Genomic DNA, 15060 nt, shown 5'->3' with positions numbered 1-15060 from the left:
AAACCTTAAAGGGCAAAATTTCTAATATAAGCGTATTTTGACATTTGCGAATGCATTTTCTGGCTGTGAAATTGAGAAACAACTTTGGTGTTAATATGTTTCATAGAACAGTTTAATTTCATTGATTTAATCAGTCTGCAGCATCCAGAGCTTGTTTGTGACTCTTCAAATGTTCTAATAATGTTTAATTCTTGTTCTGTCAGTTTGTTCTGTTGGTCTGTTTTTGTCCTCAGTGATTTTGTGTAATCTCGGTACCCAACACTTGTCTTTTCTATGGAGCAGGAAGATGACTGTGCAGAAATTGTCAACTGTTTATTTCCCTGAGTAGAAGTTTAAATTTGCAAGTGTCACAATATGCCTAATAATAACAATAATAATAATAATTACTAAGTTAGTAATACCTATTAATACGCACTTTGGAATAAACAAATATCATATAAATAATAACAAATAACGGTTAAAAAATCCTAAACATGCAATATAATAGTAACTGTTAAGTCAAGAATTTTTTTCTTTTCCTTAGAAATAAATGAAATAAAATAAAGCACACTGAAGACAACACAACCATGTGTAAAATGGGGTTAAGTGGAAATTCTGACATCTCAATATATAAATGAAGAGTTCTTTTGCAAAAACAGGTAACTCCGTTTTCAGAAAACTCATTTTTTATTGTTTACTTGAAATAATAATAATAATAATAATAATACTAACACTAATAATTTATTTTTTCTCTATTTTGTCATGTATTTGTCTCCTGAGTCAAATCCACTCAACTTCAGTTCGATTGATATTATCTCAAATAAACAATAAAAAAACGTTTTCTGAAAATGTATCAAAACGGAGTTATCTGTTTTTGCAAATGAACTCTTCAAATGATTAATTGTACAATAGATATAATTACTTTATCAAAACCTAAATGAAATTCAGCACAGCTGCAATGTAAAAAATGCTTTAAGTTAATTTGTTTAAAGCACATTAATCTACTTGTTTTTTGTTTGTTTGTTTGTTTGTTTTACATATCTATTTTTAAAGTCACTGTTCTTTTGTTTTAGAGGAATGCATAATTATTATTCCAAGTATGGAACAAACGTTGTACAGCGCGGAACTGAAGGTAACTGTTGTCCCCTGCCGGAGCTTCACGGTGTGACACCAGGCGGAAGCGAACGACGAAAACAAACCAGCGGCGTCAGCTTGACTGATGTGTGGACTGAGGTGGAAGACGGTTGTGTTGTCGTTTCTCAGATCAATATTTCAGCAGCTGCAGTTAGAATGTCTTCGGCTGAGTTTATTATCGAGCAGGAAACAGACGAAGAAGAAAAACTCGGAGTCTCCGAACAAACCGCCGTCCAGGACGAGGACCGTCAGTGCAGACAGCTGGATAACATCTGGGAACCACAGATACCGTTACACACAACGGGTATGTCGAGGTGTGATTATCTGAATGAAATAAATGCTGAATGTGACTCATCTAGGATCCTAATCAGAGCTCTGAGTTCCATTTATTTCTAGTGTTTGAATTTCCCCTCAGAGATTAATAAAGTAATAAAGTATTTCTACTGTCAGTTATTGTGTAGAAAAAAGAACACAAATGCATTTATTTTTAAAAGCAGAAACATTTAGCCATAGACTTGCAGTATGTAAAAGACACAAGGGAAACTCAGTGAACTTGAAGAGTTCTGAAACAGGTAGATTAGAATGGTCCGACTGCACCTCATTATTCTGAGGACACATCTGCCCCACAACACTCAAAACATAGCCACCAGCAAATCACTCAAGTAACAGGATTTCTGTGTCTTGGTCACAAACTGTCACCAAAAAACAAAGGAGCGGTTGCTGTACAGCATCACATTGCTTAAGGTTGGGCAGCTTTCAACAAAAATGAACAAATCCTAACATCAAAACGAGTTTCTTATCCTCTAAAATCCAAGATCTTTGACACTTACAGCATGACATTTGTGTTGTATGGTTTGATTGTGCTAAGGATGTCAGAACCACATCGTGATAATTATGACTAAGAAACGCCTCAGTGATCATATTCCTGTCAATTAAATTGTCAACACAGCCAAACTTAAGCCAATCACAGAGAAAAGGAGTTGCTTTAGTTGCTACATGCTGTAAAAATATCCACCATGTTCATGTTGCACTTTGTTTAATACACTGACCAAACTTGGTCACTTTGTTAAGAAAACTGGGATTAATAAAACTTGTGGAGTTCTACCACTGACTCAAATAATCCCTCTTTTATCAATCGGTGTTATCATGCTGGAATCTTCAGTTTTGCACTTTATATGATATGTTAATCTTTTTAGAGACACACAGTTTGTCAAAATAAAATTAACTTTGCTTTTTTTGAGTTAAAATTAGTAGTGTAGCTTAATCAAAGCGGCACAATAGTCGATAGATTGATAGTAATAATGAGGTGCAGCCAGACCATTGCCCTCAGCTTTGATACATTGCTGTGGAAATAGATCTGGTCATGTGAGGCGAGATAGGAAGACATTTGTATAAAAAACTTTTATCAGTACCTCTTGACATGTATTAACATCTGATAAATCATTTAATCTATCCTGTTTATCTACAGATAACACTTAATTTAAGTAGTTTATAACACAGAACTGTGCAGCAGCCTAATCATTTGAAACAATGTTTGTTGTGTGTTGTACTCGTAGCATTGCAGCTATTTGCATGTCTGATTTTGAAGTATGCTAGTAACTTTTTTCTTGTGTCCCTTTGTCCCCCCAGATGACCCACAGCACATCTGTAAGGAGGAGGAGGAGTTTCTCTCTGACCAGCAGCCCTGTAACCAGCAGAGGAATGGTCTGGACCAGGAGCACCCAGAGTCTCCACAGATTAAAGAGGAACAGGAGAATTTCTGCACCTATTTGAACCAGAACTATCCACACTCTCTACAAATTAAGGCAGAACCAGAGGACCCCGAGCCTCCTGAGATTAAAAAGGAGCAAGAGGAATGCTGCATAAATCTGGACCAGAAGGAATCAGAGACTCCCAAGACCAAAAAGGAACAGGTGGAACTCTGCACCAGTCTGGACCAGGAGGACCTGAAGCCTTTGCAGATTAAAGAGGAACAGGATGATTTCTGCTCTAGTCAAGAGGAAGAACAGCTTGCACTTAAGCAGGAGATAAACATCTGTATTGTGACTTCTGATTATGAGGAAAGTGATCATAGTGAACCAGAACCAAACCATGACGAGCCCCTCTTTCACAACTCTCCTGTGGCTCAAAGTCCAGATCAGGAAGGAAACAAGGTTGTAGAATCAGAATTAAGTAGAAGTTCACAACTCAAAACAAAGAAAAGATATCGTCGAAATAGAATTCACAGTGTGGACAACTCTTCCATGTCAGAGTCTCAATGTGATACTCACGCAGGGAAAATGTCTTTAAAATGTGATGTTTGTGAAAAAAGTTTTCCTTATAAATCCAAACTACTTATACATCAGAGGAGTCACACAGGTGAGAAACCATATGCCTGCAACATGTGTGAGAAAAGATTTATAAACATTGCAAATTTGAAAAGGCATGTGATGATTCACACGGGTGAAAAGCGGTATTCGTGCAATACATGTGGGAAAAGATTTAGTCAGATAGATGTATTTAACATTCACATGAGAACGCACACAGGTGAAAAACCATATTCATGCAACACCTGTGAGAAAAGATTTAATGGCATCGGTAATTTGAAAAGACATATGATGATCCACACAGGTGAGAAGCCGTATGCCTGCAGCACATGTGGGAAAAGATTTCTCTGCACATCAAAGTTAAAAGCACACCTGATGATTCACACAGGTGAGAAGCCATATGTTTGCAACACCTGTGGGACAAAATTTACTGAGCGGTCAACCTTGAATGGTCATTTGAAAATCCATACAGGTGAGAAGCCGTATTCTTGTCGCACCTGTGGGAAAAGATTCAGTCGAATGACGAACCTAAGAAGGCACCAAGGAGTTCATACAGATTGAAATTTTTATATAGTAAGACAGAGCTTTCTGACTTTGTGAGCCCACACTGTGGGAAACCAAATCACTACACTACATGACAACAAAATATGGAAAATATATCCTTTTTCTCCTGAACAGCAAAGAGCCCTCAGCTTTGTGTTTTACATGTAGTCAGCTTATTGTCTGTGTGGATTATCATTCATCCAGGTCTTGGTAATCCTAGGAGCTTCAGTTAAAAAAAAACAAAAAAAAAACAAAACAAAAAGAACTTGACTTCATCCTCAGCTGTTTGCTAATGGGAGGGAAACCCGTGGATTTTCAATTGAATCCACATGTTTCAATAAACAAAGGCAAAACAAAAAAGCACCACTTGGAGATGACTTCTTTTGGTTCATATTGCTGTCAAAATAACAGACTCTGGTTCAAACATTGTAATAAGAATATTCTTGGAAACCTGGAAATTCTGTGAGCTGAGCAGTAAAATTCCTTGAAAAGACACTGCATTGTCCTTGTAAATAACTCAGACGTTTTTATCTTTTCCAAGTCTTAAACATAAATGGTAAATAGTCTGCACTTTAGTGCACTTTTTCCTCCAATTAAAGAAGAAAACAGTTTGCATAGAAACTTTGATAAATATTACGTTTTTTAAGCTGTGCTCTGGTATTGTACCTCTGGGAGCCACGGATTTGGAAAGGTGACGCGGCTCCATTCATGCTCATAATAGCTAAACTGAAGCGTTGAATCTCTGACAGCAGGGTGGTAAAAATAGATTATCAAAGGTAGAGATGTTCATGATACTAAACATTCATGAACTTTAAACCGATTCTGTTCTACAGGGATAAACCTACAACAATCATTCCTCCTGCATGTCTGGGTTTAGTGTGTTCAGAGATGCATTCAAGATTCCTACTGCAACAACTTTGATCAGGCACAAGGTGACAAAATCCTTCACAGGAACAAGCCCCTAACCTGTCCTGTCAGCCTAAACCTGTCAGAATCATTGCATGGATGAACCAAAGCATTTATAACTTGTTCAGAGAAATGAGAAACTGATTTTTGATGTGAACAAGTGACACAATGATGTGAAGATTGAACAAGTAGTTTGAGAATTTCAATTCTGATCTGAGAAATGAAGCAAAGAGACTGAGAAAACTGTAACTCAGAATTTTTAATCAACAACCGGGGAGAAATTTATTGTTTGGTTATATTTAATAAAGACATTTAGTAAATACTTGATTGCTATATATATATATATATATATATATATATATATATATATATATATATATATATATATATATATATATATACTTCTTTTTTTTTTCCTGGAATAAATAACAAATGAACCGGGCTTTAGCCGTTCACTAAGTGTTTCTGTCGGATTTTTACAGTGTGACACCGGGCGGATGTAAACAAAGGAAAGCCTCCAGCAGCGTTAGCTTGACGGATGTTTGGACTGAGCTGCAGGGAGGCTGTGTTGTCATGTCTCAGATGAATATCTCAGCAGTTTGAGTTAAAATGAGCTCCGCTCAGTGTTTAGGAGAATTAATTACCGAGACACGAACTGCTGCCGAACAAACCACCGTCAAGGACGAGGGACGTCAGCGCAGACTGCTGGATAACATCTGGAAACCACAAATAACACAACACACAGCTGGTATGTAGAAGTGCGATGGTCTGAATGAACTAAATAATAAATAGGACTAATGTAGGGTTCTGTTAATAGTTCTAAAATGCACTTATTTTGGGAGCACGATGGTGCAACCAGTTTTCTTCTGCAAATCTCTGCAGGCCAAATAGTCCTATCTATCTATCTATCTATCTATCTATCTATCTATCTATCTATCTATCTATCTATCTATCTATCTATCTAATAGAATTTAAGTTACATGGGATAAGTACATGTCAGACACTTAAGTCAAAGCTTCCTTGTTGTGGTCCGGACTCCCAACATCCATCAGTTTCTCTCTGTTGACTGCAGGTCCTCGGTCAGTCTTACATTGTTTGCGTTTTGTTCCACTTTTTTCTGGAGCTCCACAAAGTTGTTTTTCTTCTCTACTTTTCATCTTCAAGAACTTCAGCTAAATCACAGCTAAACCTAAATTACTTTAACAATAAAACCCTGTGCAAAGACACTCTTGGCTTACAGTTAAAAAACAAACAGGTGTTTGTACATTTCAATGACAATAATAGGACATAGTCAAATTGCTGCAAAATCAGCCTGAACATTTTCTCGATGGTCAGAGTTACTTGGTTGTATGTGAGTGGTTGTGCTGGTAAAATACATCTGTGTGGAAATAAATGGTCCCTTAAAAAAGTTCTGTCAGAAGCATGGTAGTTACTGGATGTAACTATAAGTTACTGGATGTAACTCACACAGCTTGCTAACAATCTCCACTATTGGTTGTTGGGTGGCCACAGCTGCAGAAAGAAATTACACAAAAATGTCTTTTTGAAGTAGAAATATTCTGCATTAATTGGGCATTATGTATAGAACAACAGAGGGAACTGACTGAACTAGAGGATTATTGTAGAAACTGAACAATAAGATTTGAGCAAATAAAAGTAAACAAAGAAGATGATTCTTTGCATTTAATTTATTTTTCATATTTCATTTCTCTGTGTTTCATGAGTTCCCTGTAAACAGCTTGTGGTCTGTGGATTAATTGAAGACTTTTAAAATGAGAGAGCAATTTTAAAAATTTATCTGTTCTGAATCCCCAATTAAATTAATTTATTTAATGTTGATACTTTCAGATCTCTTTGTGTTCTTACCTGATTTGGATTTTGCTTCCTCTGTTGAAGTTGAAGGAGAAAAGGAGAGACTTATGAGACAAACTGAAACATTGATTAATGTGGAGCAAAGCTTGGATCAATGATCAGAACCTCTTGGCAAACAAAAAATGCAGTCATTTTTATTTGTAGACCATTTTCCTTCAATAGAAGAAATTCTGGTTTGAATTTAGAAAAAGCTGCCTTCTCTTCTGCACATTACGGTGTCAAGATCTGTTTCTCCATCAAGATGCTTTTTCCTTTATCCTAAACTAAACACAGCTCTTATGGGTAGAATCATTGTTAGTTAAGGACAGCTGGTTTGACTTGCTCTTTGTGATTTAACTGTTAACACTGACAATCAGCACAGACTAAAAGTCAGTCACACCTGGGCCCCCAAATAATTTGTCACATTGGCACATTTTAAATCTTGCATTGTAGAACCTTGCTAATATTTAGAATTAGAATATATTTGCTTGGGTGTGTGTCTTTACTAAATACATTAACAACCTTTTCTATGTGTTTTTGTCCCTCCAGGCCTCCCAGAGCAATGTGTTTGTAAGGAGGAGGAGGTTTTCGTTGACCAGCAGCTCTGTAACCAGGAGAGGAACTCCAGTCCGGACCAAGGGGACCCAGAACCTCCAGGGATTAAAGAGGAACAGGAAGAACTCATCATCAGCTTTGATAAGGAGAACCCAGGGTCTCTAGACATTAAAGAGGAACAAGAGAAACTCTGCACCAGTCAGGAAGGAGAGCAGCTTGCACTGAAACATGAGATTGATATGCTAATAGTAACTCCTACTTATGAAGAAAAAGACCACAGTGAACCAGAATCAAACAATGACCAGTTCCTCCCTCACAACCTACCTGTAGCTCAAAGCCCAGATCAAGAAGAAAGCAAACATGTAGACTCAGGATCAGCCAGAAATGCAGTGTTGAGACCAAAGAGAAGACATCACAGTAGCAGCAGTCACAATAATACTTTAGACACATTTTCAGAGAATCACAGCACAAAGTGTGATCAAAAAGTTCTGAAACCATCTCTGCTGCAAACAGACGGAGCCCAGAACAGTCACGCACATGCAACAAATACGAGCAGTGATTTTCATCCGTGTGACCCTTTGCAGGTGCCCACTGGTGACCTGGACCTCAAACTTGAGCAGAGAGCAAAAATACAACATTGTGTCAAACTCGGGAAATCGGCAAAGGAGACTCTCAAGATACTTCAGAAAGCCTACGGCAAGGAAGCGATGAGCCGGTCCAGATGTTTTGTCTGGCATTCACGTTTCAAGATGGGCAGAACTTCACTGGATGATGACGATAGGCCAGGGCGACCGTCTACGAGTACGACTCCTGAAAATGTCCAAGAGATTGAACAAATTGTGTGTCAGGATCGTCGGCTCACCATAAAGGAAATTGCTTACATGGTCAACATGTCCTTTGGAACAGTTCAGGCAATCCTAACGTCCAATTTGAACTTGCACCGTGTTGCTGCCAAGTTTGTGCCCAGGCTCCTAACTCCTGAGCAGAAACAGCAGCGTGTAAAAGTGTGCGACGATCTCCGTCAACAGGCCCAGGATGACCCAACCTTCACGTCGAGGATTATCACTGGTGAAGAGATTTGGGTCTATGACTACAACACAGAAACCAAACAGCAGTCTCCGAGACCGAAGAAGGCACGTCAGGTCAAGAGTACGACAAAGAACATGCTTGTGGTCTTCTTCGACATTCATGGAGTTGTGCACCGTGAGTTCGTCCCGCACACTCAGACTGTCAGTGCCGAGATCTACTGTAACATCCTGAGGCATCTGAGGGAGAGCATTCGCCAGAAACGACCTAAACTGTGGCACGATGGTAACTGGGTGCTCCACCATGATAGCACGCCCGCTCACAGGGGTTTGGAAACGCAGGACTTGTTTGCCAACACCAACACAATCATCATTCCCCACCCACCCTACTCGCCAGATTTGGCTCCCTGTGACTTCTTTCTCTTTCCCAAAATGAAGTTGAAGTTGAAATGTTACCATTGTGAAACGGTGGAGGAGATTCAGAATGCGTCACAGTTGGTGCTGGACACACTTAAGCAGCGGGACTTCCAGAGAGCATTTCAAACATGGCAGGAGCGATGGGAGCGGTGTATTGCTGCACAAGGAGACTACTTTGATGGGGATGGCGGCCAAATATAAATAAAGTTCAATTCAATTCAATTCTATTTATTTGTATACCGCCAATTACAGTCAAATTGTCTCAAGACGCTTTACAGAACCCATATGCCTGACCCCCAGAGCAAGCCCTAAGGCGACAGTGGCAAGAAAAAAAGAAACCTCGAGCAGAACCCGACTCTATATGTGGGGGGACCCATCTGCTGCTGGCCGGGCGGGTTAGGGGACAGAAAAGGTAGAGAGGTAGAAGGGTGGAAAGGGGGAGGGATGGGAGAAGAGTGGGGTGGGGAACAAGGAACATATAACACACCGTTGGATACATGTATGATTAGCTAGATGATACATACAAAGAACAAGCTAACATTGAAGTTGACTCATAGTTTTTTGTTTTTTATAGGCACAGTCTTAACTTTTGGATCGCACACAGGTAAAAAAATCTGTATAATGTGACCTTTAAAGCTAAGCGTCAAATGTAGCAACATGCAGAATGCGTCACATCAAACATCTTCACTCGTACAAATCAGCAAGTATCTGCATCACTCTTATGCTGTAAATAAGCAGTTTATCAAAGGTGGACACAAACATTTATTTCTTCACTTCTATTTTTTTTGTGTATAAACTTTATTTTAAAATACGATGTACCCAATGTCAGTAGCATATTCTGTCATTTCAGGTCATATTCTGATACAGTATGTTCCCGTTTTTTTTTTTCATTTTTAATTTACTCTGCCTCAGTCAGACCTGAATTCTGATTGGAGGTTGTAACAGAAACCTTCTAATGCTCCCTGCCAACTGCAGTCTTTTCTTGCTGTTGAGAGAGTGTTGCTTCGACATTTTTAAATCCACTTGCCGTTTCAAATTTTAGAGCTGACTAACAAATTGTGGAAGATGTGCGATTTGGTTTTGTAAAAGAGGCTTCATAAACAAACTTACTGTTATCAAAGAACATCGATACAAAGAATATTTCTTTCAATGCTTCTTGTTCAAACTGATGGATAAATTGATTGTTGTGACATAAAATGCAAGAAGTGTTTTAATGTTGCAGGTCACTGTTTTGTGATGGACTTTGATCAAACAAAAATTGAATTGGACTACAGAAAGATTTATCTTATGTAAAAGAATTCTAAAAGTGACCTGTGGAGGGCAGCAACACGCCTCCACTGTAAACTATTAGAAGATGACAAAGAAGAGGACACCCAGAAGAAATGAAGTTAAAGCTCCAGCAGCATTTACTTTTCTGATGTGTGGAAGTTTTTAAAGATGGTCAAGTTGTCAATAGTTGAATTAACAAAGTCTTTAGTGCAGAATCACATAGAATTGATCAACGAGCGACTAACTGCTGCTGCTGAGGAAATATTCACAGAGCACAGAACCTGACCTTAAATGTCTGATTTTTAGCTGCAGGTGTTGCTGTTGCCCACTTCTACTGTTCAGAGATGGCTTAATCACTGCTCTCTCAATGCGTCTGTCTTCTCTGTTCAGACTGGGGTCGTTGTTTTCAGAGTGTTCCTTCTACTTTAGATGCATGCGCTTCATTTATGCTGTACCGTCATTTGGATGAGAGGTGAAACCAAAAACAAGTTCACTTCCTTTTACTGGAACACTTACCATGACCTGGATGACAGAGAATTCACAGACATAAGTCTTTTTTTTTTGTAAATGATCAAACACTGAGATTATAAAATGACATTTATGTCAATAAGTCTCCATTTCCCCTTTAAATCACAGCATTAAAATTTTATTTCTAGTCTACAAATGATATAATACATTAAATTTCCTTAAAAAGCAACAGAGACAATATTGGAGTGTCAAAGACTCATTGATGAGAAAAGCAGTTATTGATTGTGTTGGCAACAAGAAGAAACATCGGAACAAAGCAGGGTTAGTTCATTCACTGTCATTTTTAAAATCTACAACAAAATCTCCTTTCACTTCTACAACAGAACTTTCCACAGACAACAGTCACAATCAAAGGTAAGCTGAAGCTTCATAGTTTGAACTGCAGTGGTATGAGTACAGCACCTCAGAGCCGAGCTTTGCTCTGAACTCTCATCCAGTTCACTGTTTTCAGACAGGGCTGGTAGGAAGACATGTCAACGTGACACCAGCAGAGACAGTGGGTTAACTTTCAATTACATCTTCAACTAAAACAGATTTTTTTTGGCAGTCAAAGAGGAGATGTTTTTCCATATACAGTTTCATGTATAAGTACAAAAATGACAGCTCTCAAGTGAATCTAACTTCACTGCAGAGTCTAATATTTACCTGTGTAATACAGCAAAGTAGATGCACAAAATTAAATGATAAAAACACAAAAACCTCTGAAGAGTTCTTACTAAATTCAAATAAATATTCTTGTCATATTGACCCACGTGTCATTTATTGTACCAACAAAGAAGGAGAGAAAGTTGTTCCATTTTTCTCCAAGCATGTCTCAGAGCTACGACTTCTCAGCCATGGGAGTCGGACAGCCAGATTACCACTTCACCTGAAACTTCTCACAGATGTTTTGCAAGATGACAGCTTCTCACCTGAGTGGTCTGCTGCATTTGTTTTTTAAGGTCTGATAAATATTTCCTAAGGTTTCTCACTTGTGTGCTTTTTCATGTGACTTTTTAATATTGATGTGTGAGTAAATCTGTCCCCACAGGTGTGACAGAGGTAAGGTTTCTCACCTGTGTGAGTTCTCATGTGAACTGTCAAATTATCACTTCGACTGAAACTTCTCCCACAAGTTTCACAAGAATATGGCTTCTCTCCTGTGTGAGTTCTCATGTGGAGTAACAAATTACCACTTTGACTGAAACTTTTGCCGCATGCAGTACAAGAATATCGTTTCTCACCAGTGTGAGTTCTCATGTGGCACAGCAAATGTCCTCGTTGACGGAAACTTTTCCCACATGTTTCACAAGAATACCGCTTCTCACCTGTGTGAGTTCTCCTGTGGCACAACAAATTAGAACTTAGGCGGAAACTTTTCCCACATGTTTCACAAGAATATCGCTTCTCACCTGAATGAGTTCTCATGTGGTGCAACAAACTTCGACTTCGACTGAAGCTTTTGCCACATATTTCACAATCATATGGTTTCTCACCTGTATGAACTCTATAATGATTCTTCATTTGGTAACTATCCTTAAAAGCTTTTCCACAAATATCACATTTTACTTTCTTTTCGCCTGCAACAGTACCACAGTGAGTCTCTGACACGGGAAAATTATCTACATGCTTGCTTCCTTCTTCATCTGGGCTCTGACCTAAAGGACAGATGTAAGAAGGGAGCTGGTCACTGTTTGGTTCTGGTTCACTGTGGTCACTTTCCTCATAAATAGGAGTCACCATGAAGGTATCAGTCTCCAGCTTCACAACAAACAGCTCTCCTTCCTGACCAATACAAAGCTCCTCCTGTTCCTCTTTAATCTGTGGAATCTCTAGGTCCTCTTGCTCGAGACTGCTGCAATGTGCCTCCTGTTCGTCTTTAATACAAAGAGGCTCTGGATCCTCCGGCTCCAGGCTGGTGCAGAATTCCTTCTGTTCTTCTTTAATCCACAGAGGCTCTGGGTCCTCCTGCTCTACACTGGAACAATGTTTCTCCTGTTCCTCTTTAATCTGCGAATGCTCTAGGTCCTCTCGGTTAAAGCTGATGCAGAGTTCCTCCTGTTCGTCTTTAATTTGTGAAGGTTCTGGGTCCCCCTGGTCCAGACTGGAGTTCCTCTCCAGGTCACAGTGATGCTGGTCAGCAAGAACCTCCTCCTCCTTAGAGACATGTTCCTGTGGAAGGTCTCGAGGGACAAAAGGACACAAGAAAACGGTCAGTCATGGAGATCTGCAATTGAGTACATACATACAAGTTAAAACCAATAGCAACATGTGTAAATAATGTACAACAAATTATCTGACAGCACCTGTTTGAGTGACTCTTAATTTCTGACACCTTTATTAGCAAAACTCTGTATGAAACAGGCAGCAGCTTGCCCTTTAAGTCTGGCTTGACGGCCACTGTGGTCATTTGAAACAGTAGGTCAAGGCAGGTGTTGCTGACTAATGGTATCTCCATGACTTGAATTGATGACAGAACAAAATAAACCTTTGCTGTTGTAGGGTTGGTGTCTGTAATTTGGTCAAGATAAAGGCTTCAATCCTGTTGTCTGCATTCAATTAAGATTGTTCATGAGGCTGGAGAAGAATCACTCTGTAACACCAGGATGCATAGCATGTAGGGTTCAGTATTGTTGGTACTTTAATTATTTTACTTAGTGATTTAAATTCTTTCATTATCTTACATCTGTGGGATGTTCCAGGATAAGCCTGATCTAGGTAGGTCCCACCCTGCAACCTACAGGACCCACAGAAATCACTGCCACCATCCCGGTGCCCCAGGACATCCCCAGGGGTTCTTTACTCTACTGGGTCAGAGGAGTTTTAGCAGCATAAAGGGGGCCAACACAGTATTAGGCTAGTGCAACTGAAATTTTTCAAGGATGTCCAAACCTAGTAAAATGCAAATAAAAACTTAATATGATTTCATGTAAGTCATTTCAACTCTGTTTTCATATGAAAATATCATGAAAATAGCAGAGATGTTGAAACTGAAAACTCTGTCTATTGAAAAATACCTTCTTTTTGTAAAATTGATGTTTGCAACATTTTGCAAGTTTTTAAACTTCAGTTTAATAGAACAATAGTTTTTCTTTACTTTCGCTGTGTAGTTGTGTCATGACTTCATTTGTTTTTGGCTGCGGTCATTGGTTACCTGCTGTTTTGATGGAAGACCAGAGCAACGCAGTGAATGATCACCTGAAGACAAAACATACAGTGGGTACGGAAAGTATCCAGACCCCTTGAAATTTTTCACTCTCTGTGTCATTGCAGGGCTGTTCAGTGGAGTAGTGGTTAGCACTTTCGCCTTGCAGCAAGAAGATCCCTGGTTTGAATCCCGGGGTGGGCCTGGGATCTTTCTGCATGGAGTTTGCATGTTCTCCCTGTGCATGCGTGGGTTTCCTCCCACCACAGTCCAAAAACATGCTGAGGTTAATTGAGTACTCTAAAATGCCCATAGGTGTGAATGCAAGTGTGATTGTTCGTCTGTGTATGTAGCCCTGTGACAGACTGGCAACCTGTCCAGGGTGTCCCCTGCCTTCGCCCAAGTCAGTTGGGATAGACTCCAGCGACCCTAGTGAGGATAAAGCGGTGTATAGAGAATGGGTGTGTCATTGCAGCCATTTGCCAAAATTAAAAAAGTTTGTTTTATTTCTCATTAATGTACACTCAGCACCCCATCTTGACAGAAAAAAAAACAGAAATGCAGAAATGTTTGCAAGTTTATTAAAAAAGAAAAACTGAAATATCACATGGTGATGTGGTACCTGATGGCTGCAGGCATAAAGGACTTCCAGGACAGGATGATCGCAAGAGACGTAAGGGCTTCATTTTTTAAATAAGTGATGCTAATTACATGCTAAGGAAGGATACTATGGGTTAAAAATGGGATAACATAGAATAGTATTGCCTTGAATAATCGTAAATGTCCATCCTGACTACACTATAAACTGAGATAACGCTGAAGTTTCAGGAAAGACGCTCTTTACCTGTGACCACAGCCGTATATAAACTAAACAATACAGCTTTAACATGAAGTACACAATCAGTTTTTGGCAGATGATCAGTATTTGTCAACACACCACAACTTCTGTTACCCACAGCAGTCTGAGGGGAACGTGAATGGGTTTAATGTCATATGTTCACAGATGTATTTTGTTGCAGTTGGTGTAACTCGCAGCTCTGATTAGGGTCCTACATGGATCATATTAATCAGTTAGTTCGTTTGGATCATCACAGTTTTACATACCTGCTGTGTGTAATGCTAGCTGTGGTTTCCAGATGTTATGATCCATCTCTTCTTCGTACTGGACGATGTTTTTTTCAGCAGCAGCGGTTTGTGTCTCGTTTGTCACCTAAATGTTGAACTGACGACATTACTACCTAAACTCCTGAAATATTACCTGCGAGACAACACAGTCGTCTTTAAAAACTTCCAAACATCAGTAAAGCTAACAAACCTAGCGCCCCGTCGTTGTTTACTTCCGCCGGTGTCACATTGTGAAGTTCCGGAGGGGAACTGGTCATCTGTGGTGTCGCCTTGCTCATCTTTTGAATTCTCTTTTCGG

General features: G+C 39.3%; 2 protein-coding genes across 2 annotated transcripts; one reads left to right on the top strand and one right to left on the bottom strand.

Moving 5' to 3' along the window:
• Positions 1-1136: 1136 nt before the first annotated feature.
• On the top strand, positions 1137-4457 carry LOC110972153 (zinc finger protein 391-like). The gene is made up of 2 exons (XM_022222555.2): positions 1137-1417; positions 2743-4457. Exons 1-2 carry the CDS (start codon positions 1270-1272, stop codon positions 3978-3980), a joined length of 1386 nt encoding a protein of 461 aa, XP_022078247.2. The 5' UTR covers positions 1137-1269; the 3' UTR covers positions 3981-4457.
• Positions 4458-10615: 6158 nt separating this feature from the next.
• Positions 10616-15001, bottom strand: LOC110972154 (zinc finger protein 37-like). Its single transcript, XM_022222557.2, has 2 exons — positions 14742-15001; positions 10616-12675 (listed from the first exon to the last, which is right to left on the bottom strand). The coding sequence occupies exons 1-2, from the start codon at positions 14785-14787 to the stop codon at positions 11471-11473; spliced, it is 1251 nt and encodes a 416-aa protein (XP_022078249.1). The 5' UTR covers positions 14788-15001; the 3' UTR covers positions 10616-11470.
• Between the last annotated feature and the right edge of the window lie 59 nt (positions 15002-15060).

The sequence above is a fragment of the Acanthochromis polyacanthus genome, chromosome 9, assembly GCF_021347895.1.
Source record: "Acanthochromis polyacanthus isolate Apoly-LR-REF ecotype Palm Island chromosome 9, KAUST_Apoly_ChrSc, whole genome shotgun sequence".
NCBI classification, from domain to species: Eukaryota; Metazoa; Chordata; class Actinopteri; family Pomacentridae; genus Acanthochromis; species Acanthochromis polyacanthus.
The sequence above is the reverse complement of the archived record's forward strand: the minus strand, read 5'-3'. Positions and strand labels throughout refer to the sequence as shown.